The sequence below is a fragment of the Hyperolius riggenbachi genome, chromosome 1 (assembly GCF_040937935.1).
Source record: "Hyperolius riggenbachi isolate aHypRig1 chromosome 1, aHypRig1.pri, whole genome shotgun sequence".
Classification (NCBI taxonomy): Eukaryota; Metazoa; Chordata; class Amphibia; order Anura; family Hyperoliidae; genus Hyperolius; species Hyperolius riggenbachi.
Genome location: NC_090646.1, coordinates 51466156 through 51491570, shown reverse-complemented (window position 1 = coordinate 51491570; position 25415 = coordinate 51466156). Strand labels below are relative to the sequence as shown.

General features: G+C 41.0%; 1 protein-coding gene across 1 annotated transcript in view; it reads left to right on the top strand.

Moving 5' to 3' along the window:
- Positions 1–25415, top strand: part of LOC137551760 (vomeronasal type-2 receptor 26-like) — a 48498-nt gene that overhangs the window by 19997 nt on the left and 3086 nt on the right. Inside the window, exons 5-6 of the mRNA XM_068271364.1 lie at positions 4263–4493; positions 15162–15285. Coding sequence (XP_068127465.1) covers positions 4263–4493; positions 15162–15285 — 355 coding nt within the window. The remainder of the gene's footprint in view (positions 1–4262; positions 4494–15161; positions 15286–25415) is intronic.

Below are 25415 nucleotides of genomic sequence, written 5' to 3'. Positions count from 1 at the left end.
AAGTCAAACAATATCCATGACGAAAACTCAAGTTGCGTCAGTTGGACACCATTTTCTGTACTAAGGAGTACAAAGATCTGTACATTGGGAGATTGAGCAAACTTGACTAACTACATGACCCGACTTAGGAAAGCTAATGCCATGGGTTTATAGGCTACATATTTCTTAAAGAGAAAGGCATGCCCTCTTGAGTATTGACAGGTGCTCATTTTAGCAGAAAAGAAAAGTAGTCATCCATGTAAGAAGTGTACACACAATTTTGATTGGCCAAATTTACCAATGAGGAAAAATCGTTTTAATTCAATGAACAGACTGTTTAGGTAAGCTTTCATACTACATGGATACTCAGAGAGCTCACGGTTATGCAAAAACATATGGAAGGTATTAAGGACATAATCCATTATCAGCCAGTTTATTTAGAGGTTTGCAAGTGTTCCAGGCCAATTTATTTTAGCATTTTTTTTCTTAATTATTACATTTCGTAGCTACTAATTAGCACTGTTGTAATGTGTATTTATGGCTACTTATAACGAGGGGGCGGTGTAAGACAATAACAGAGGACTACTGCTTTCAGTTTTCCTATCCTCTGCTAGCAGAGAGACATCAAAACATTCCATGAATTTACAGCACACCAAGTTCTTCTAGCTGAGGTCCACAGCATTTCCTGAACAGTATTAAAACTGCCAAAATAGTAAGATATCAGCCAGTCTCCCTACTCACTTGCACACTATTTTGTCAGTTAGACTGCAACTGCTGTTCAGGAAATGCTATTGAAAACAAAGAAAACCCTGAGAATCCCCATGAGGATATGGACTGGCCCAAAACCTGTCGGTTCTGTCAGATTTTAACTGCCTACTTTTTTCGCGATAGTGGTTCTTTAAAGCAGCTATGGGTTAATTTCGCAGTTATGGCCATACAGAATGATTATTTAGAAATTCAATTGGTTTTGTGTAATCCATTCACAGTTTTGCCTGATTTTTTCATAACTTTGTGCCAACTTTAGCGGGTTAATAGCAAATCCTTCATACATTCCAAAATTGCTATGTATGTTAAGGGGATAAATGGAAGCAAGACATTTTTTTCTTCAAAAAGACCTTGTAGTTTTTGAGAAAATTGATTTCAATAATGTGAAGGTAAAATGTTTTTTAAACTGTAATTTTTCTGAGTTTAAAAAAACATTTTTCCACTTTTGAATTTTTTTTAAATTATTTACACTATTCCCCATAACATATGTAGCAATTTTGATGATAGCATATAAGGCGGCTTTGCTATTTCACTGGAAAAATGTTAACTGCAGCCATTTTTACATTGTTAATGGTAGGGTTCTCAAACTTTGCTCAGCTGGTCACTGAGTGGCTGGGATTAATATTCAGAAAAGTGGGTGGTGCCTACAAAAGCCAATCAAAATTCACCTATTGATTTTCAGGGGGAATATGTAATTGCTGCCAATCTTGCACTGTTAATGGCACAAGTCTCACACCTGGTACAGTTGGTCATTAGGTGACTGTGGTTCAAATTCAAAAAGAGGGTGGAGCCACAGACAATCAGATTTGTTTCAATGCAATTTATTGATGCCAAAGACCACAAAGCTCACAAACTAGGTAATTAAGCAATTGAGTAATTGTGTGTTAGGGTTAGAAAAAATGAGTGGAGCCAACACCAGCCAAATACATACTACTATCTTATTAATATTATAAATGTGAACGTTTGGATGTTTTGATGCAACAATAGCTAAACAGATTCGAATTAAATTTTGCACACACATAATACATTACCTGGAATAACATATACATACTTTTTATCACAATAACCAAAAAGTGTTAGGAGACAAATATAAATTTCACTGGGAAAATGTAAACTGCAGCCATTCTTACACTGTTAATGGTAGGGTTCTCAAAATTTGCACAGTTTGTCACTGGGTGACTGGGATTGATATTAGGGAAAGTGGGTGGAGCCTACAAAAACCAATCAAAATTCACCTATTGATTTTCAAAGGGAATATTTCATTACTGCCATTCTTGCACTGTTAATGGCACAAGCCTCAAACCTGGTACAGTTGGTCTTTGGGTGACTGGGGTTTAAATTCAGAAAAGGGGGTGGAGCCACAAATAGCCAATCAGATTTTTTTTTTCATTTCAATGAAAATGATTGATGATAAAGACAGCAAAGCTTACAAATTTGATCTTTAAGTAATTGTGTGTTAGGGTTAGAAAAAGGGGCCGTAGCGAACACCAGCCAAATACATAACTGGGCAACGCCGGGTCATCAGTGGGCAGAGACAAACACAATTTTCACTGGGAAAATGTAAACTGCATTCATCTTACACTATTAATTGTAGGGTTCTAAAACTTTGCACAGTTGGTCACTGGGTGACTGGGATTAATATACAGAAAAGTGGGTGGAGTCTACAAAAAACAATCACAATTCACCTATTGATTTTCAAGGCAAATATTTAATTGCTGCCATTTTTGCACTGTAAATGGCACAAGCCTCAAACCTGGTTCAGTTGGTCATTGGGTGACTGGGGCTAAAAATTTAGAAAAGGGGTGGAGCCACAAACAGCCAATCAGATTTGTTTAATTTCAATGCAAATTATTGATGCCAAACACCGCAAAGCACACAAATTTGATCATTGTGTAATTGTGTGTTAGGGTTATAAAAAGTGGGCGCAGCCAACACGAGCCAAATACATACCCAGGCAAAACCGGGCCATCAGCTAGTATTATATATATATATATATTTTTTTTTTATTAAGAAGTCAGTGCAGATCAAATAGGAATAAATACAGTCAATAAAAGAGTAAGAGGGGCTTACCAGCTGCCAACAACCGACGTTATAAGGTTGTATGTCTCGCATTCAGTGGTAATCTTAACGAACCTCGAGCAGATATGGATCCAAACTTCCACCACTCCCTCACTCCGATTTATGGTATGGTATCCAGGAAAGCCAATATATAAACACAACACATAGGGCCTGATTCACAAAGCCGTGCTAACAGTTAGCACGCTGGTGAAAAGCCCTTTATCATGCCTAAACTCAGCTTAGTCATGATAAGTTTAGGTGTGATAAGTTTAGGTGTGATAAGTTTAGGCATGATAAGTTTAAGCACCAACTGGGTTAGCACCGCAGTGCACAGCTGATCAAAAGTTTTGCACTAGCAAAGTCTGGTGCACTTCGCATAGAGTTTAATGGCGCTGCTTTGCGTGCGGGACTTTGCGTGTGATCTAAATGTATCTAAACTTAGCATGCCTAAACGTATCATGCCTAAACGTATCACGCCTAAACTTATCACGCCTAAACTTATCACGCCTAAACTGACTTTTCACCAGCATGGTGCAATGGTTATCATGCCTAAAGTCTCTAACTGGGTTAGCACCGCTTTGTGAATCGAGCCCATAGTATTATATATATGTGATGTTCAGTCCTTCAGAAGTAGGGTTAGCCCTGCCTAGAAGAACTCATGGAGAAGCATGTGATCAGATTGGTCAGCTGATCTGTAAGGCTCTGATTTGCTGATGATAATCATGTCTTAAACCAGGAAGTCATCAGAGCAAATCAGAATCTTACAAATTCATTAGCTAATCAAACTGATCACATGCTTCTCCATAAGGTCTAAGCATTGCCATCCCTAATCAGAAGTGAACAATACATCACCTGATATCTGGTGGGTATGCCAAAGATGATAACCGCCTGCTGTATCATTACCTGTATCCTGGTCAAAAGGAGGATAGAGCGCTCCTATCTTCTAACAGGTGCCTTGGGTGCCGCCCACTTCTCATACACACGAACATCATTGCTAACAACATATGAGATAACACAGGCAGGGGCGTAACAATAGACCCTGCAAGGGATGCAGCTGCAGGGGGGCCCAGAAGCCACAGCGGGCTCTATCCTGAGAGACTGACAACTAAGGGAATGGAGAGAGAAAGTTTTCTGCTCTCTGCACAATTGTTCTAATGACTGCATCTGCTCAGCCACTGATAAGGAATCATGCAAAGTTTTGCAGACATAGATTTGTAGACAATCCCTATTCCTTTTTTAGCAGGGTCTTGTGTTCGGCTCTTTTCTACACCCAGCTTTTCTAACCCTCCCCAAGTGCTGATTCCTGTAGTGATGCTTGGGGAGTCTGGGCACTGAGTGAAAAAGCTTTCTTTTCTCTGCAGTTTTGAGGTTTGGCGGGAGGTGGGGCCCAGTGATTTCTAGTTACGCCCCTGAGCACATGAGATAAATATGTTTGCATCCTCTTATCATTTTTCTTTTAGGTTGCTGGGTACCTGAAAAGAGTGTCCTTTACAGATTTAAATGATAAGGAAATATTCTTTAATGAGAAGGGAGAATTACCCAGCTCTCTGTACATTGTAAATTGGGTATCATATGTACAACACCAAAGGAATTTTATACATATTCATGAAGTGGGTGAATATAATGGAACAGCGCCTGATGACCAGAAGCTGAATATTTCTCTGCAGCTAATTTCATGGAAAAACAACAAGGTGAGTTACCTTTCTGAAAGCTGGGGAGGTTTGCTGCAGGTTTTAGCTGAGATTATAGATGTGAGAATTGCACCTGGGATACAATCACATTTCCAAATCCTAATTCCATGAAATGGTGCCTAAGTGAAAATTATTGCAATCATCACTAGTTATTCATTTTAGTGTCTTATTGGTATGATACCGTAATGGGGCCATACAATGTAAAGGTAAAATCATAAAATCATAGGAGGAGAGGAGAGCGCTAATGAATTCTAGCATCCTATATTCACTTATCTGACTGTGTCTGTTGTTAACACATTTTAATACATATATTTAGTGATGGCTGAACATCCCGATTTCTCGTCCATGAACGTTACTGTGAATGCTTGCAAACCATTGGTTCGCAGCGAGCCCCATTGACATTTATGGAAGGATGAACTTCTGAAACCTTTAGGGCCTCTCAGCAGTCACAATTTCTTTACAAAAGGTATAAAAAACATTTACCCAAACCCGAACAGTGGCATGGTGGAGGGGATCAAGCTGAAGTGTTCAGCAAGAATTACAATTTTTATGAATGCCAAAAATTTGTAACACGAAATGGCATGCTGTGATATTGACTGCTTTGTGCTAGATGACTTTGCTTGTCTGTTATGTCCCTCTAGCTGCACTGTATGTCTGATAATAAACTAGACTCATAACCCATAGTTATGCGACCATTCAGCCACATGAAATCGGGCAATAACAGGTCAGTGATGCCCTTTATATATTTATTTTATTTATTGCATTTATTAAGAACCAATATATTGTGCAGCGCTGGACATTAATTTAGGTTACAGACAATATTTAGGGGTGACATACAGCAATAAGACAATACGGGAATACATGAAAACCAGATCATGCAGCACAGTATGAGTACAAGGTAATGCTTAGTCAGTCACTGGATGGAGCATGGAGATTGGGCAAGTTGAGTTCACTCAGATGCACAGCATGGGTGCACAGTAATGGAGGTGCATGATCGAGGAGGACACCAAAGGACAAGGACCCTGCCCGAAGGCTTACAATCTAGAGGGAGAGGTAGAGACCCGAAAGGTAGGGGACCAGAGTTCAGCTGCGGGTATAGAGCACTAGTGATGGGGGTAGGCCAGAGAGAAAAGGTGTGTTTTGAGGGCCTTCTTGAATATGATGAAAGAAGGGGGAATCACTAATAGATGTCCGGGCTGTAAGTGCGCCACACTGAATAGTCAGCGGAGCCTGAGAATACCCTTTGGTGACAGGTGCAGGTAATAATTTGGACTTATCTGAAAGAGTCTCTCTGACTCTGTCTCTCAGACTGTGCATAAATAAAGAGGAACTCTAACCAAGAATTGATTCATCCCAATTAGTAACTGATACCCCCTTTCCCATGATCTTTACATTTTCTAAATAGATAATCAGGAAGGAATGTATGGCTAACATTGTGGTGAAACCCCATCCACAGCACAATGGGACAGTTTCCCGTCTGTGATCCTTGTTACATTGCGGGAAATAACAGCTGTTTACAACTGCCAAGCAACCAATATCTACCTCTGTGCATATGTGTATCTATAAAGAAACAACCTTTTAGCCTATTGCAATATTAGTGGGTCTGGTTGTAAATAATGGCAATTGGTGCAGCCTAGTTTCTTCTTGTCTGCCAGTAGTAAAGATTATGATGTGCAGGCTCATTGTGGATCAAACATCATGAACAAATTATATGTCAGAAATCAATCATTTCATGATGTTACTTATATATTTTTTTACTTCTTGCAATTTATTTTTTCCCTTTTTGTTTAAAGAGACTCTGTTACATCAGAAACATCCCCTGGGGGGTACTTACCTCGGGTGGGGGAAGCCTCCAGATGCTAATGAGGCTTCCCACGCCGTCCTCTGTCCCACGGGGGTCTCGCTGCAGCCCTCCGAACAGCCGGCGACAGACCCGACTGTAAACGGTGACGGTGATCGGGTATTTCCGCCTACTTCGGAGCTGACAGCCGTCAGAGCGCCTGCGCAGGAGCCGGGAAGGTAAATAATGACGCCATTTTGCACGGAGGGCTGCAGCGAGACCCCTGAGGGATGGAGGACGGCGTGGGAAGCCTCATTAGGATCCGGAGGCTTCCCCCACCCGAGGTAAGTACCCCCCAGGGGACGTTTTGATGTTACAGTTCCTCTTTAAGTTCATCTTTAAACAGTGCTTCTGTCTATTTTTGTTTTTGTTTTTGTTGATATTTTTTTTTTTGCTTGTTCTTAACTCCCCCATGCTAACTAGTTATGCAATAGTTCAGCCACGTGAGATTGATCACTAATAGATTTGTGATGCTCTTGGCCAGTATGGTAGTGGTAAATTTACTTTTTAAGGAGCATCAAAGACATTTTGGGCCATATTCTATTGCTGAATTCGCCACCGCTAAGCACTGACGAGTTCTTAACTTAGGTGATGGGGTATCGCCTAATCTTATTAAACTTTAGACACCCCCAGGCGGAAAATAATTATTTAAAACAAGAAAGAAAGGCGAGCATGCATAATTAGGCAATTAATATTGCTTATCGCATATATTTTTAGGCAGGGGTCTAGTCCTGGGAAAATAAGTTTGTGGACTCACCTAGAAAACCCATGCGCCGCGCGTAGTGCCGCAGGCCAAAAATGGGCGTGGTCAAGCATACTGTGGGCGTGGTCACGGGTGGGGCCAAATATACATGACCTTAGCAGTGATGTAAAAGGAAAAGGTCTGCCCGGGAAGTTTGAGCTCTACCGTAGTGTATCCCCCAAAAATAGATGTAATCTGACAGCATTTCACCAAAAAGACACATGGGGCCTGATTCACAAAGCGGTGCTAACAGTTAGCACCCTGGTGAAAAGCCCTTTATCATGCCTAAACTCAGTTTAGGCATGATAAGTTTAGGTGTGATAAGTTTAGGTGTGATAAGTTTAGGCATGATAAGTTTAGGTGTGATAAGTTTAGGTGTGATAAGTTTAAGCGCCAACTGCGTTAGCACCGCAGTGCACAGCTGATCAAAAGTTTTACGCTAGCAAAGACTGGTGCACTTCGTATAAAGTTTAATGGCGCTGCTTTGCGTGCGGGACTTTGCAAGCGATCTAAACTTATCTAAACTTAGCATGCCTAAACTTATCACACCTAAACTTATCATGCCTAAACTTATCACACCTAAACTGGCTTTTCACCAGAGTGGTGCAAAGGTTATCATGCCTAAAGTCTTTTAGGTGTGATAACTGAGTTATCACCGCTTTGTGAATCAGGCCCATAGGGCTCGATTCACAAAGCGGTGCTAACCCAGTTAGAGACTTTAGGCATGATAACCACTGCACCACACTGGTGAAAAGCCAGTTTAGGCGTGATAAGTTTAGGCGTGATAAGTTTAGGCGTGATAAGTTTAGGCATGATAAGTTTAGATAAGTTTAGATCGCGCGCAAAGTCCTGCACGCAAAGCAGCGCCATTATACTCTATGCAAAGTGCACCAGACTTTGCTAGCGCAAAACTTTTGATCAGCTGTGCACTGCGGTGCTAATCCAGTCGGTGCCTAAACGTATCACACCTAAACTTATCACACCTAAACCTATCATGCCTAAACTGAGTTTAGGCGTGATAAATGGCTTTTCACCAGCGTGCTAACTGTTAGCACCGCTTTGTGAATCAGGCCCATAGTGCTAAGAGGTAGTATAATGGTAGTGTAATGGTGAATACATTGGTAGCCCAGACTAAAAGAGCTGATTAAGACAAGGAAGTAAAACATATAAACAGTGGCAAGTGTAATGAGGTAGGCTGGTTGAGGCAAAGTGCAAGGGCAAGAATGAGGAATAAGAAGTAGCGAGGCTCACCTAAGTAATGTAGTGAATAAGGCCTGGGGACGCCCCCAGGCGGAAAAGAACTCACTTGGGCAATATAATCGCCCAGCGAGTTCTTAACACGGTGTCCAATAACCCTGTTCATGCCTCCGGGAAGCAATGCTTCATGGCAGACATGAGCCTTAGCTTAGACCTGCAAAAAGCAGATTCAAAGATGTTTTGCCCGGGCTCCTATGTGGACAGTAATTACAGTGTTAGATACACTGTAATTATGCAAAAGGTGTTGGGTGATCAGCGGCGGTATGTATGTTTACAGGTACGTGGGGGGGGGGGGGGCTTCTAAAGTGTGCCGCGACCCGACGGGGAGCTTTGGGGGTCTCCTTATTAAAATGGTGGCGATGTTCCGCGGGCGAGTGCGCATGTATGGAGAGTGAGGCCGTGGTGCTGATGGACAGCGTAAACCTTCCTCCCCATCGCTTGTAAAAGGGAGCATCGCTCAGGCTTTCGCCTGAGTAATGCTCCCTAACGATCATCCATGGCGCGAAGGATATGGGCAATAGGATTTGACGGTAATCCTCACGCGATGGCAAGGCGATAAGTAGCTCGCATCTGCAAGCTACTTACTACCTTGAATAGGATATGGCCCTTAGTACTTAATGAAGGCTCCCCCCATTGCCAGGTACTTTAGTCATTTCACATTGAAATTTTCACTGGACTCCATAATTTAGCAAAGATATAATGGATTTTCCTTAGATACTCATTTTCGCCAAAAAATTAGAACTTCATTTTCACAAAAATTTGTTTTTTTTTTCCACAAAAATGTGTTTTCTCATGTCCTTACATTTTCATGCAATTTGTGGCTTCTTATCCCAATAGACATTAAAACATTTGGCAAAAACATGTTCTCTTATGCCCCCATATTTTTTTCAAGTATTGTCATTAGTGCAAAAACGTGTTCTTTCATGCCCATATATACAGTATTTTGTGACTGTCCCCATCCGACTACCATTTATGCTCAATCCAAGAGAAAAATTAGACAAGACAAATAACATTTATATCACACTTTTCTCCTGGCAGACTCAAAGCGCCAGAGCTGCAGCCACTAGGGCACGCTCTATAGGCAGTAGCAGAAAGACTCGCCTAAAGTCTCCTACTGAATAGGTGCTGGCTTACCGAACAGACAGAGCCGAGATTTGAACTCTGGTTTCCTTAAGGCAGAGCCCTTAAGCATTACCTCATCCAGCCACTGCTTAGTGGGAAGGTTCAGGGACGCTGTGAAAAAAATACAAATCCAAATCCACTTACCTGGGGTAGTTTTGAGCCTGAGCAGTACAGCCCGGAGGACGTCCGATGACGTCAGCGCGCACCAGTGAGACGCACATTGGAGCACAGAAGAGCCCGACCTGGCAGCCGGCCTGGCCAGGTCGGTTGCGCCACCGGAGGAGACCGGGAGCCTGCGGAGCTGCGCCGAGGGCACCTCCTGCCTGAAACGGGCTGGAGGAAGCCCCAGGTAAGTGAATTTGGATTTTTATTTTATTTTCTTCACAGCGTCCCTGAACCTTCCCTTTAAGGATTTGTAGCCAGGCATGGCCTTGCCTTTTGTGTTCAACAGTTGTCAAGAGAAAAATTAGACAAGACAAATAACATTTATATCGTGCTTTTCTCCTGGCAGACTCAAAGCACCAGAGCTACAGCCACTAGGGCACGCTCTATAGGCAGTAGCAGGAAGACTTGCCTAAGGTCTCCTACTGAAGAGGTGCTGGCTTACTGAACAGACAGAGCCAAAACTCAAACCCTGGTCTCCTGTGTCAGAGGCAGAGCCCTTAACCATTACACCTTCCAGCCACTGCTTAAGGATTTGTTGCCAGGCATGGCCTTGCCTTTTGTGTTCAACAGTTGTCCAAAGAGAACGCCAGATAGCCAGGTAGTTTCATCTCTCTCTCTCTCTTTCTCTGTCTCTCTCTCTCTCTCTCTAGTAGGGATGGTCACCGCTTTCCGCGGAATTGTATTTTTGAGCATAAATGGATTGAGCATAAATGGTACATGCTAGGCTGGCTTCAGCATGTAGTGTTGGATGGTACAGTGCCATGGTATGTAAGCTGGCTTTTGAAATACTGTAATTCCCTGGCAGATGAGACCCTCCACCCTCTGGTAGGAGGGAGGAGGGAATAGATAGAAGGGTAGGGGGGTAAGCCTACAAGAGGCTAATTAAACTCTCCCTAGCAGAGTGTGTGTAACAGCTGCCCCTAACTAATTAGTGTAAGCAGATGAGTGAGTCAAATGGCACAAGGACCTTGCCTTTTATAAGGGGGGGTGGGGCTCTAGCAGTGAGTGCAGTCTGATTGGCAACAATGTGCCTGCTGACTGTGATGTAGAGGGTCAAAGTTCTGCTCAATAGAACATTATGGGGCAAATCGAACTTCCGGGAAAGTTCGCCTTTGGCAGGCGAACGCGAACCACCGAAGTTCGCCAGCGAACCGTTCGGGACATCTCTATTACCAAGTGTGATAAAACGCGGAAAAGCCGCCGCGTGTACTGCGGCTGATTCCGCGTCCAGCGCAGCGGTTTGCACGCAGCAGCTTGCGTCTGGTGTGGCTGGGCCTGTTAGTTCACACAGGCTGAGGAATACACGCGCGCGCGCTGAGAGGCAGAACCTTTATGACAAACAAGGAGGGATCAGCTGACCAGGTTGGTCAGCTGACCTCAAAGCAAGTGGCTATTGGTTGATCGCTGATGGATGGCGCCGGAGAGCGCCGCGCTATATATAGTCACTGCTGGTCAGTCTCAAGTTGTCTGCCGTTGCGAACACTACGTGGAAGCACTCAGACCTACAGTGTGTTAGAGCCAGGAGGACCTGGGAATTCACACTGAGCCAGACTACTTCTGTGTATTATTGTGTTATACTTCAGACTAGTTCCAGGGTGTTGAGACTACGGACCTCACACCCAAGATTAAGGACTCTGTGTTATAATTCTGTTATACTTCAGACTAGTTCCAGGGTGTCGAAACCACGGACCTCACACCCAAGATTAGGAACTTTGTGTTATCATTGTGTTATACTTCAGACTAGTTCCAGGGTGTCGAGACCACGGACCTCAGATCCAAGATTAGGGACTTTGTGTTATCATTCTGGTATACTTCAGACTAGTTACAGGGTGTCGAGACCACGGACCTCACACCCAAGACTAGGGATACTGTGTACCATCATATTATACTCCAGACTAGTTCCAGGGTGTAGAGACTACGGACCTCACACCCAAGACTAGGCATTGTTTGATATCTGTTATGACCTCTTGCTTTTCTGACTATCCTTCTGCTTTCTGATTTGGTACCTATCCATATCTGATTATCTGTTGCCAACCCTGCCTGCCTTTGGATACCGAATCAGCCTTCTGTCTCTGTACCTTGTCTGTCCGTGTGTTGCCGACCTGGCTTGCCCGACCTTGAGAGCTATCTCTCTCCTTAAGAGATAGTCTCCAGACCTGCTAGTGACATCCACCTTTCAGGTGTCACTCACTTACTGGTCCTTCCTACTTTCAGCCTGGGACTTTACCCCTTTGGAGGTCTCAGGCTGCTGGAAGGTTTTTGCACTTCTCAGAAGGCAGTATCGCCCATACTGCCAAAGACCACCTGCTCCTCGGGTGGTCTCACTCAAAGTTATTACTGTTGCACCAAACACTCACACTATATAGGTGTCCAGAGGTTAGTTATGCTTGGATTATCAGTGATTCTGCAGATCATCAATGATCGGATATGTATCTGTATTCTTGGTGATACTGCAGATCACCAATAGTCAGATTCTTTCTGTGTGCTGACACCGATCCTACACCAAGTACTTAATCATTTTCACATTGAAATTAGAATGTTCCCCAGGCTCTATATTTTACCAAAGATATAATGGATTTTCTTAGCTACTCATCCTTACAAAAATTTATTGAAAATGTGTTTTTTTTTATTTCCTTTTATTTTCAGTGCAAAAATGTGTTAGAAAAATATGCCTATTTGAAAATGGCCATATTCACTTCTCACTGACAGTTAAGGAGATATCGTATTTCAAAAGAATAATACATATAGGGCTCGATTCAGTAAACGATGCTAACCCAGTTAGCATGCCTAAAGGCTTTGGGCGTGCTAACTAGGGTGCTAAGTAGTTAGCACATACAAACTACTTAGCACCGTAGTTAGCACATGAAAACTTAGCACCGTAGTTAGCACATGAAAACTACTTAGCACCGTAGTTAGGACATGCAAACTACTACTTAGCACCGTGCTAACTAGGGTGCTAAGCTCCATGGTTAGATACCCCTGGTCTTGTTAATTATGATCTTGTAAAAGTTAGAATATTTGGAAATTTAAATTCAATCTGAGCTCTATATATTATGTGACCATTATTATATTATTGTTAACCATACCTCTCATCTTCCACAGTGATAATTGATGCTGAAGCTACTGTTGGAAAAGTTAGGAGGCGCACTGCTACACTGCATATTCTGTCACATGTTCCTTTTCTTTGTTGAATAAACACTGATTTTTTTTTAAACTATGGTGCTAAGTTGTTTACATGTGCTAACTACGGTGCTAAGTAGTTTGCATGTGCTAACTACTTAGCACGTGCAAAGCATGTTAGCACATGCAAAGTGGCTTTTCACTGGCGTGCTAACACTTAGCACCCTTTTCTGAATCAAGCCTATAGTCTAATAACTGCAAGCATCAGATAACCCGCTTGAAGCACATGAAATAGCATATCAATTTGCAAAATTTGGTATAACTGTTACTTCAATCACCAAGATTGTATTAAATACACATTATTTTTCATTATAAGCCATTTATCCCAAAGTGAAAAGAAAGAGGATATATGTACAAAATGTGTCATACTAAACGTATCAAAAAATAAATTAGTTCAACTATCAATTAGTGCTGCTCAGATACCTGTTTTCAAAATCCGAATAAAATTCAGATCTGGATACCCAAATATCCGGATCTGAATCGGATATCCAAATCAAAACTTTTTGGTATCCGAGTAGAATCGAATATCCGAACCCAATATCCAGTTGGATTCGGATATCCGGATAGAAAACCGGCAGTGGCCTTTAAATCACCTTCGAAACCTCTCTCTCTCTCTCTCTCTCTCTCTCTCTCTCTCTCTCTCTCTCTCTCTCTCTCTCTCTCTCTCTCTCTCTCCTGAATTCTGATCTGAACACTTTCTGCTCGGATATCAGAACTAAGTATCCGACCGGATATCCGGATTTCAGCTAGATATCCGAGTTAACTCGGATAATGCTATTCGGATTTTAACAAGATCCTCCAGCACCCAAGGCTGAGACCCCAAAGTGTGCCCCCCCATCCCTGCCACCCCAGCCATCACACACTGATTGCTATTAGACTAAGAGGGCCACAGGGCCCAAAACCTCCCCAACACCTTAATATCTAGTTATCTGGCTTGCAGTCACTGCCATGTATCCCCTTTTCTTATTTCTTTCTGCTTCATACATGATTAGGAATGACAGCTGAATGAATTGTGCGCCCCCTCCTACACTGCGCCCTGAGGCTGGAGCCTCTCCAGCCTATGCCTCGGCCCGGCCCTGGGGATACCCAAATATTGGATGAGCACCACTGCTATCAATCAATCAATGAATCAAATAAATAAATAAGGAAAGCGGATATAGTTAGTAGCAAGCAGATTAGTATCCAAACACAATATAACTATAATAGTTAATATTATTAAAACTAACATTGCATGTATCCTCTTCTGATTAAAGAAAAAAAAATATAATGACTTTCCCTGTCACCTTACAGATGAGCACTGTGGTGTTTTAGTGACTTTTTATAGGGTAGAGAGAGTGCCATGGCCACGGGGGCGAGGAGATGCTGCAGAAGACTGCAGCCACGGGGCTCAGGGTTGAGTTAGTAAAAGAAGATCAGGAAAGTCGCTATTTTTTTTATCAGAAGACGATGCATGCAATGTTAGTTTTATTCTGAATAGCCTCTTTAAGCATAAAGAAAACAAGGGCATATATTGAGAAACCAATACAACAGTTCTAGGCTATACAGATATGACGCAAGAGGTAAGTTGTTGCTATAACCGACCGGAACTCGATATCGATTTTCCCATACATTTCATATGGGCCAATTAAAATGCACTTTGGCTAGTTCCAATTACACAACACAAGTAAAGCCTGAAACACACATCAAATTTTTATTGACCATTCACTAGCCAGTTTTACTATCTTGATGTAGCATGAGGGCAAACAGATTTGAATACTACGGAGAGGTTTTTTGTCAGCTCTCACACTAAATGAAAGTGGTAAAAGTGTCCAAAAATTGGATGTGCACCATAAGTAATGCTGGGAATACACGGTTCATTTCTGCCACTCGATTCTGCGCTCAATTGTTTTTGCCCCTCGATTCTGCAGCCAATTCTCTTATCTTCCGCTCACATTTTTAAAAATCTTTTTCTGTTAACCTCTATGATAAATCGAGCGGTGAACCGATCGAACGGGAGATTGGACATGTCGGAAATTATCTATCGAACCATCTAAATGGCTCAAAAACGAACCGTGTATTCCCAGCATAAAGGAAGTATAATGTGTTAGGTTAGTATATTAGCATTACAATGACTCACAGTTCCCCATGCAGTAAGATAATTCAGACAAGATTATCTCATGTGGACTTTGCAGTCCAAGCAGTGCACGAGTGCTCATTATGCTTTCCAGTGATGTGGTCACCCAGATGAAGTGTATGCACCAGTGGACGAAACTTGTAAGGGGTGGAGCTATCACTAGCCACGCTATCTAGTTGCATCATTAGAAAGTGCCCTTTTATATATCTTTAAACAACTTGCACTAAACCTCACTATATATTGTCTTAGGTACCTCAAGGTCGGTGTTCAGAACTTTGTCCCCCAGGGACCAGGAGAACTATAAAAGAAGGATATCACAGTTGTTGCTATGACTGTGTTACATGTTCAGATGGAGAGATTTCAGCCATTTGGGGTAAATGTCTGTTTTTTAACATTTATTTTATGGTGTAATGATAACTATTTCTGCTATGCATGCACTTTGTTATAACTAGGGCTGTCTTTGGTTGTCCTACTTCCACACTTCCTGTTTCAGGAAAGACTGTCCCATGCATAGCCTCAGAATAAATATCTCACGGTGAGATAATGGTCCTGTATTCTCATGATAAATATTCAGTAAGAAATGGTCACATGCAATAACCCATCCAATGCTATGCCCACAGGAGGGTCTTGGATTTGGTGAACACCAAGGTAAGCTTTTTTTTTCCTTTCAACTTTTGCTATGCCTACATTTCTTGGAAACAAATATTACCCAAAGAAAGCCAATGCTATCTTGAAACAAATCAATACATGTATTACTTTGATGTCATAAGTTTAGTAAAAACTGTTGTTGTATCAATAGCAATACAGCTGAAATGCAAAAATTGCCAGGAATCTTAAAGGGTAAAACCCCAAGAACCTGAAGCGGTTAAAGCATGGCAAAATGCATGAAACGAAAACTGACACAATCCAATATTGTACAGGGTTTAAAATGCACTTTTTGTAACAAAAATATTAAACATTGTTATCTCAAAAACTACAAGGTATTTTTCTGAGCCTAAGCCCTGATATACATAGCAAATATGGTGACAATAGCATGTATGAGGACTTCCCAATGAGCTAAAATCCACCTCAGTATGACACTTCACTGGCTTAAAAATACAGTATTATGAATGGGAGAATGGAAATTAACTGTGAAATTTGATAGACTTCAATGCAAAATAATTAAGAATAGTTAAGAATGTTGTGAAAAATGTGTAAAACTGGTTTGTCCATCTTTACTACTAGCATTTATTGCAATGCCAACCACATTTCATAAAACCACAAAGTAAACATCTCCAAAGAGCCTTTGGGCATGTATATATACTAATCTGTTCCGCCAGCAGCATGTGGAGTGGCTGACTACTGTGGCCAATATTCAAAGAAGCAGTGTTTAATAGTGGTGCTTGGATACCTCTTTTTGATATCCGGGTTGGTCCGGATCCGGATAGCAAAAAAATCCGGATAAATCTGAATATTCAAATTCGAACCGTTCAGAAATCTGAGTCAATCCGGATATCCGAACCCATTATCCGTAAATCCGGTATCCGAACTGAAATCGGAACTGGCCTTTAAATTGCTTCCAAAATGACATTTATAGTAAACGATGCATGAAGCATCATGTTTTTTTTAAAGAAAAACATCAATTGTTTATGTGGGGAAGTATAATAAAAAAAAGTAAAAAAATGATCCGCATGATTCAGCCCATGTTCCACTTTGGCCTTTACAAATTGGTGCAGTGCTGGGATGCCTGTCGGCTGGGGATTGGCCATCTGACATTGCACACTGCAGGAGTGCACGCATGTCGCTCCCCTCCTGCACAAACGAGTACGGGAAAGCTGGGAGGTAGGCATGATCGGAAAGAGCAAATTCCGTTCCGCCGGAAATCACGGATTCTGTCAGTGTTAAATTCCTTCGCTATGAAAATTCCGCCGGATTTGTACGAAATTTCGCAGAATTCCGGGTTCCGTCTGAAGAATCGAAAAAATCACTAAAGTATCCTTGTTTATCTTATATGGTGGCCCATAGTCCCTATTAACTATTTCCTCCCTCCTCCCAGAGGGAGGAGAGTCTCATCTTCCAGGGAATTGTAGTATTTCAAAAGCCAGCTTACATACCGTGGCTGGGAATTGAACCCAGGCTGGGCTGGGAATTGAACCCAGGTTGCAGTGTGTGGTAGGTAACTCACTTAACCACTATACCACCACCTACACTACATACTGAAGCCAGCCTAGCATGTACCATTATGATCAATCCAAGAGGAAAAATAGCTTGCTTAAGGATTTGTAGAATGTCAAAAGCCAACTCCAAGCTAATTTTTCTCTTGGATTGATCATAATGGTACTTGCTAGGCTGGCGTCAGCATGTAGTGTTGGGGGTATAGTGGTTAAGTGAGTTACCTACCACACACTGAGACCTGGGTTCAATTCCCGGTCCAGCCTGGGTTCAGTTCCCAGCCATGGTATGTAAGCTGGCTTTTGAAATACTTCAATTCCCTGGAAGATGAGAACCTCCTCCCTCCGGGAGGAGGGAGGAATGAGAAAATAGATAGGTGAGGAAATACATTTAAATTCCGCAGAATTCCACTTTAGAGCTATAGCAATTCCATTCCGACTGCCAGAATCGGAATTGGCCCAATTCCGGCCAGAATCGCACTGCAATAACTATCTATAGTAAATGAAGCTAACACAGTAGTAGTACTCTCTCTAACAACTAACTACACAATAAGATTAGTAGTAGTACAGTAATCTAATCCCTAATAACCTACAAGCTATACTGTAGCTAAGGCTGGCAACAGGCCTAGCCTGTGCACACGGGCCCTAATCTAGCCTAGCAGCTGCAGCACTGAGTCTGACTGTCACACTGACTAAAATCAAAATACATGCTAGATAACTAAAAAAAACAATAAAATACTGCTGTAGTACAGGTGTTTAGGAGCAAAAACGCTAGGTTTAACACAGTAATACAGCACTTGCTTAGCCAACACCACTGGAGATGACTCTCAGTGAGCAGTCACAAGCAAGGAAGAGATTCTCATCATGACACCCTCCTTATATACAGGAGGGGCTGGCCAGGGTTACCCTCTGTGATTGGTTGCTAGGACTTTGGCTGGGAGCCCTTTGATTGGCTCAATGACGTCATGGACGTCATCTCTGTGGTTACGCTATCCGGATTGGGTACTCGAACTAGGTATCCGGTCAGATTTCCGGATACCTAATACATATCCGAGTTCACCCGGAAAGTGCATTCCGGATTTATCCAGCTATCTGGAATCCGTGTCCAAGGTCTGATATCAGAAAAACGTTTGGATATCCAGGTAGTTTGAGTATCCGGAATCTGGATGAGCATCCCTGGTGTTTAACTCACTTTTTTGGACGCCTAATATGCTATATACCTTATGGCCAATCATGAAAAATTGTCAACAAAATAAAAAAGGCTTTTAAGTTTTTGAGAAAATAAATTGTAACATTCTGCATAAATATGTGTTTTAAACCTGAACCATCATCAGATTGTTTTGGGCTTATTTTTCTGTTTGATCAAAAAAAGGCTTTGATTCTTTCCTTGTTCCAAATGAATTACTTTTTGTTAAATATATTTAACCAAAAGTTATAGATATTAACAGTGCAATCAGTACAACTTTGGTTGGTCAAGGCGGAAAGTTTCTATTGATCATACAAATATCTGTGTTTTTGAGACTTTTCAAATGATTTTTGATTTAAAAAAATAAGAATTAAATGCTAATTGAGCTTAAATTGACGAGCTTAACAATCCTCGAGCTACTGCTATCTGACATTTCTCCAGGTTAGTGATGATTGTGATGTACTCATTTCATTTTTTCAGAATTGAAATGAAAATTAGGGATACACAAAATTATAATGATAAATTTCACATAACATGGAAAATTACGAACACGGTCACTGTAAAATATTTTTTTTTTTGTGTACATTGTGAAACCAGTTGTAAAAAGTAATTTTTTAAATAGACCTTGTAGTTTTAAAAAAAATTAATTTAAAAAGAAAAACTCAAAGAAAAAAGGGTTTTTAAAATAGGGCAAAATGACATTTTTGCCATGGTATACTTTACTAGCTATACAAACCTGCTTGGGTAACAATGGGATAAAGAGATTTGGAAGAGGGGACCCCACACTGTTCGTCTTCTTAAAATTTATGTAGAGAACTCAAAATTTGGTATATATTAACATGTGCTTGTAATAAGCTTACCATCCAGCGGCAGGTCCCACGGCGTCTCCGGCGTGGTCTTTTGCTCTGGAATCCTCTGGCAACGTCCCCGGCTTCCCTCCGGCACTGTCTTCTGACTCGCGGGTGCGCGGTGCGAACTTTTAGGTCACTTTTAGGTCACGCGTAAGTTCAGATAAGCCTTATAGGCTTAAGAGGAGGGTTTAGGGATGTCAGCAGGTGACATCACCAGGTGGGAGTGGTTGCTGATAGGGAGTTCATGTATTTAAGGCCAGAGCATTGATTGCTCGGTGACCTTGATACTAATCAGTTCGCTGGTTCTAGGTCTAGCTAGCTACTTTAACCTCCTGGGGGATACAATTATATCGCCCAGGAGGTGGCGCAGCACTATTGTTTTTTAAATTTAAATTCGCTACATGATAGCCGCTGTGCAGCGGCATCCCCCCACCCCCTTGATCGCCTCCGGCATACAAAGCAAACAGGAAATCCCGTTCAGAACGGGATTTCCTGTTTGGCTTCCCCCGTCGCCATGGCATTCCCCCATCGCCATGCCTCTGACGTCACGACGTCGTTGACGCGTCATCGACGTCAACGACGTTGTGACGTCAGAGGCAGTCTCGATCCACCCCTCAGCGCTGCCTGGCACTGATTGGCCAGGCTGCGCATGGGGTCTTGGGGGGGGGGCGGCGCGGCACGGCAGGTAGCGGCGAATCAGCGCGGAGCGGCGGCGATCGGTATATACACGCAGCTAGCAAAGTGCTAGCTGCGTGCAAAAAAAAAAATTATGCAAAACGGCCCACCAGGGCCTGAGAAATCCTTTGTGGCGGCTTACCCCGAGCTCAGCTCGGGATTATCCCCCAGAGGGTTAAGCTTCATTGATATATTGTGTAGACGCACAATATATATGTACTCCAGTTAGTCAGTCTTTATTATTCTTGTATATATTCTTGTAATATTATTATTGTAACATCTTATTGTATATTATCTGTGTACCGACCTCTTGCTTGCCTCTTTGACCTCGCTCCCGTCTAGTCCCTCTGTACCTCTGCCATCTGATATACAATACTGACGACTTACTGACGATTATTGACTATGATTTAGCTTAGTTACTCTGTACCTTGATATCTCTGAGTTGTGTACGACTTCAGCCTGATCTAGACTACACCTTTGTACTATTGTTTTATATATATCTGTACGCTACCTCATCACGGACCAGCGTGATAGTGCTGTCGAAAATTTTTATTTTACTTAGTAAAAAAAGAAACAATTTTGCTGCAATTGTTTTTATGTTTTTATCATTAGACCAGTGGTAGGTCTTCCCCAAGAGGACCCGTTAGGGGAAGTCTAGTAGGGAGTAATTTGTGCACATATTATTTATACTGAAGCTAACGTCCTCCTTTGCTGTACCTGTTTTGAATGCAAGTTGTGTATTTTAGTCCATTTTGTGGAGCTCTGCACATCTATTGCAGGTAGTCAATTCGGGTGCAGCCTCTGTTTGGAAGCGCTGCCAATGTCTCATGCTGTACAAAACTCATGTAAGTATACCTATGGCTAGCTGCATCCATGTGCTTCAGTTTGCATTCAAATTATAGATAAGGATTAGTACATGATTTGCATCTGATTTGCATTCAAGGCATGTATTTAGTCCCTGTGGAGCTCTGCATGCCTCTGTTGGTCTACAATTCAGTTGCAGCCAATGAGCGCTGTCATTTGTTTTATGTATGTTTGAAGAAATGTGTATATCATTTTATGACTAGCAGCACTAGGAAAAAAATCATGTTTTTATCGTTAGACTAGTTGTAGGTCTTCTATGAGAAGACCCGTCTTCGCCGTGGGGAAGTCTAGTAGGGAATAATTTGTGCGCCTATTATTTCTACTGAAGCTAACGTCCTCCTTTGCTGTATCTGTTTGTGTTGAATGCAAGTTGTGTATTTTAGTCCACTTTGTGGAGCTCTGCACATCTATTGCAGGTAGTTAATGCGGGTGCAGCCTCTGTTTGGAAGCACTGCCAATGTCTCCTGCTGTACAAAACTCATGTAAATATTTTTTTTTAATCATTTTACTCAAAAACTGCAAGGTCTATTTAATTTTTTTTATGTGTTCACAAAAATAAAGTTTTGCATTTCTGCAGTTTTGCATAGTTATAGTTACACACAAAATCAATTATACATTTTTGCATTATGATTTTTCATTGTAATTTTGAATTTTTATGCTAATTTTGGTTATGTAAAATTCAAGCTCAACACTACTCCAGGTTTAAATATAAACTTTACTCCCAAAATTGTAAAATTACAGTGGAATCTTGGTTTGGGAGTATAATTAGTTCCGGAAACATGCTTGTAAACCAAAGCATTTGTATATCAAAGCAAATTTTCCCACAAGAGTTAATGGAATCTCAGATGATTCATTCCATAATCAAAACCATTTATAGAAAAAGCATTGAAAATAATTGTTGCTGGTGTTAATAAGAGGGTGAGAGTTATTGTGTAGGAATTCTTTATAACTAATAGCTGATTGCCCGGCGTTGCCCGGGTATGTATTTGGCTGGTGTTGGCTCCGCCCACTGTTTCTAACCCTAACACACAATTACTCAATGACCAAGTTTGTGAGCTTTGGGGTCTTTGGCATCAATAATCCGCATTGAAATGAAACAAATCTGATTGGCTGTTTGTGGCTCCACCCCATTTCTGAATTTGAACCCCAGTGACCCAATAACCAACTGTACCAGGTTTGAGGCCCGTGCCCTTAACAGTGTAACAATGGTAGCAATTAAATATTCCCATTGAAAAGCATTAGGTGAAGTTTGATTCACTTTTGTAGGCTCCACCCACTTAATAAGCGGCAAACGGATTAGCGGCAACACCATGCGTCATTATTCTCAGGCGCCATTTTCAGATGGATCCGCAGTTTCAATATTCCCCTTGAAAATCAATGGGTGAATTTTGATTGGCTCTTGTAGGCTCCACCTACTTTTCCGAATATTAATCCTAGTCACCCAGTGACCAACTGTGTGAAGTTTGAGAACCCTGCCATTAACAGTGTAAGAAAAGCTGCAGTTTACGTTTTCCCATGTAAAAAGTTAGTTGTTTTTGGCTCCGCCCACTATTTCTAATCTTGACATACAGTCACTTAATGACCAACTTTATGAGCTTTGGGGTCCTTGGCATCAATAAGTTACATTTTACCATTGAAATTAAACAAATCTGATTTTCTGTTTTTGGCCCGCTCCCTTCAGAATTTAAACCCCAGTCTCCCAGTGACTGACTGTAGCAGATTTTAGGCCTCTGCCATTAATGCATGAATGGCAGCAATGTAAATATTCCCCTTGAAAATCAAAAGGTGAATTTTGATTGGCTGCTTTAGGCTCCACCCACTTTTCTGAATATTAGTGCCAGTCACCCAGTGGCCAACTGTGTCACGTTTGACAACCCTGCCAATAACAGAATGGCTGAAATCAGTCTAACAAATCTGATTGGCTGTTTGTGGCTCCACCCCTTTGTCCCCGCGCGCGGATCGATTACCGCTCGTCCCCGCCGGCGCTTCCTTATCACCGCTCGATTCCCTGCCATTGTCCGCCGGCGGGGATCGAGCGGCATGATCGGGCCAGCGAATATTATCAGCTACGCCGGATCAGCTGGTCGATACACGGTACAGAAACGTACCGTGTATCCCCAGCATAACAGAATCATTGCTATCTGTTGGCTCTCCCCAATCTTTTTCTATGTTCGCTATTAAAGGGAATCTAAAGTGAAAATACACTTATAATATAATGATTTGTATGTGTAGTACAGCTAAGAAATAGAACATTATTAGCACAGATATGAGCCTCATCTTGTTTCCAGTACAGGAAGAGTTAAAGTGTATCCAAGGTGAAATTTTACACATTGCATAATTGTGTTCCTTTCCTATTGTTTAGTTTCAATAATTTTTATTAAGAATTTTTCAAAAAATAACAGTCAAACAGTAATATTTTGACATAGCAGTATACAGTAAGTCATAAAGTCATATATTGTGAGTTCAAGAAATAGACTAGCAGTAGAATGACAATAATATTAGTGATAAAAATAGCATCAATGACCTTGATAGTTTTATTGAACATACTCGTAAGCTTAAGATAATAGTAATATTAATATCAGTATTAACAGTATTAAGCAAAATGGATTCATATTGCCAATCTATTATAACAGTTAAACTTGATATGGTCTTTTCCAGTACCACCATATCATTATTTCTAGGAATTATTTCCTTTCTTTGACACATAGTGGTAAGAATCAGTTAACTCTTTGTCCTCTCTACCTGAGAAATGGGGGTATAGAGCCGCCCTACTGAGATCTCAGGGAGTGGAACTTACTGGGATATAGTACTATACAATACCACCATGTAAGTTCTAACTGAGGTGGGACTTTAGTTATGTATCTTTAATAAGGGTTACCCTTAAGGGTAATATATGAACAATATGATATAGGAACCAGGACAGTAATAAGATCATCTTATCCTATGTTGTTGATTTTTAAGTTACAATCAACTGACTAGATTTGACTCAACTAAACTAAATTAAACTAAATTAAATTGAACTAAACATTATACCTAGTATGTATGTCCCCAGAAGGTAAGTATTATGATGCTTTACTTCCTCTTATTCATGGATACTCACTTGTGAGTAATCACTTAAGAAAATCACTTGTGAAATGGACTGTGATTGGTGAGGTGCACCAAGCTTGTGAATGAATGTCAAGAGGATCATTCCGTATATCAAAATTCCGACAGCTTAGACTCTCTGTATACTGTAGGCCATAGACTTGCCCTTTTCAGGAAGGACTTCAAATTACCACATTTAATCGCCCATGCTTTTTCAGCTAGAAAGTTTGATTCAACCATTCTTAGTATATCTTTAATAGTTGGTATAATAGAAGATTTCCAGTTAGAAGCTATTAGATTTCGTGTTATTATTAAGATGTGGTTTGTTATTAGTCTCTCCTGTGGGGGCAAGTCCATGGTATTTATATGCAGTAATGCCATACCAGGTGGTATGGATTCTAAAAACATAGGTAATTGTTTTAGAAAATTTTCTATATCTTTCCAGAGGCCTCTCAGTTTAGGACAGTTCCAGAAGATATGTGGAATGGAACCCGTCTGGCCGCAATTTCTCCAGCATAAAGGGGAAGCTTTGCAATCAAATTTAGAGATTTTTTCCGGTGACATATACCACTGCCAGATAACCTTTAGAAGGCCTTCTTGATGACTAATGCAATGGGATGATTTTTTGAGAGATCTAATCGTCATTTCCCAATCTTCTGTACCCAATTCTACCTCTAGAAAATCTTGCCATTTTTGAAGTTGCCACTTAGGGGCCTGATCTTTTAGTTCTAGTAATGATCTATAAAATGATGAAGTTCCTTTGATATTAGATCCTTCTGGTTTGGTTAGTTTTTTGATTAAAGGTGTTATAGTTATTGATTCTGTTGGGTATTTGTTGAGGAATTTTTGAATTTTAAAGTATATAGGTTTATCCAATGTAGATATATCATAAAGAGTAGTTAATTCTTCAAACGATTTAATCTTAGCATCGGTCATTATGTCTTCTATAAATAATATGCCTTTAGTGGTCCACGGTTCTAAGTCAATATTTTTAATGACTGCATTAAGATTAATCAGAGGGGTGGAAGTTTTTATAGCTAGAGGATTCCCTTTGCACAAATTAATCATTTCTTTCCATATCCTTGTGGTATTTGCTGTCACTGGGTTGCTAATAGTTTGTTTAACCTTCCATGTCAATCTGGATTCTAAAAATGTTTTGTAAGATTTGCATGATAATTGCTCTTCTTCGATTGAGAGCCATTGTTTATTGTTGTCATTAATCCATATTGACCTGGATTGGTCCAGAATTGTGGCTTTATAATATAATTCTAAGTTGAGAACACCTAGGCCTAAGTTGGAGGTGTGTGCTGTTAAAATTTTGCTTGAAAATCTAGCCTTCTTGTTCATGATTATATATTTGTTTAATAATTTTTGTAATGTGTCAAAAAATTTCTGTGGGATCCTTATGGGTAAATTTCTGAATAGGTAGAGTAATTGGGGTAGAATCATAATTTTAAACGCTGCAGAGCGTCCAAGCCATGAGAATTCTAATTTAGCTAAAGAATCTAATTTGTCTTTGAATTTGGAGAGCCAGGGAAGATAGTTCTCTCTATAGATTTGAGCGATAGTGGGGGTAAGTTGTACGCCTAAATATTTTAAGGATTTCAAACTCCAAGTATATTGGCATGTTAATTTAAGGGATTCTAGCATTTTATTGGGTACAAAACATGGGAGGACAACTGTTTTGTTTTGG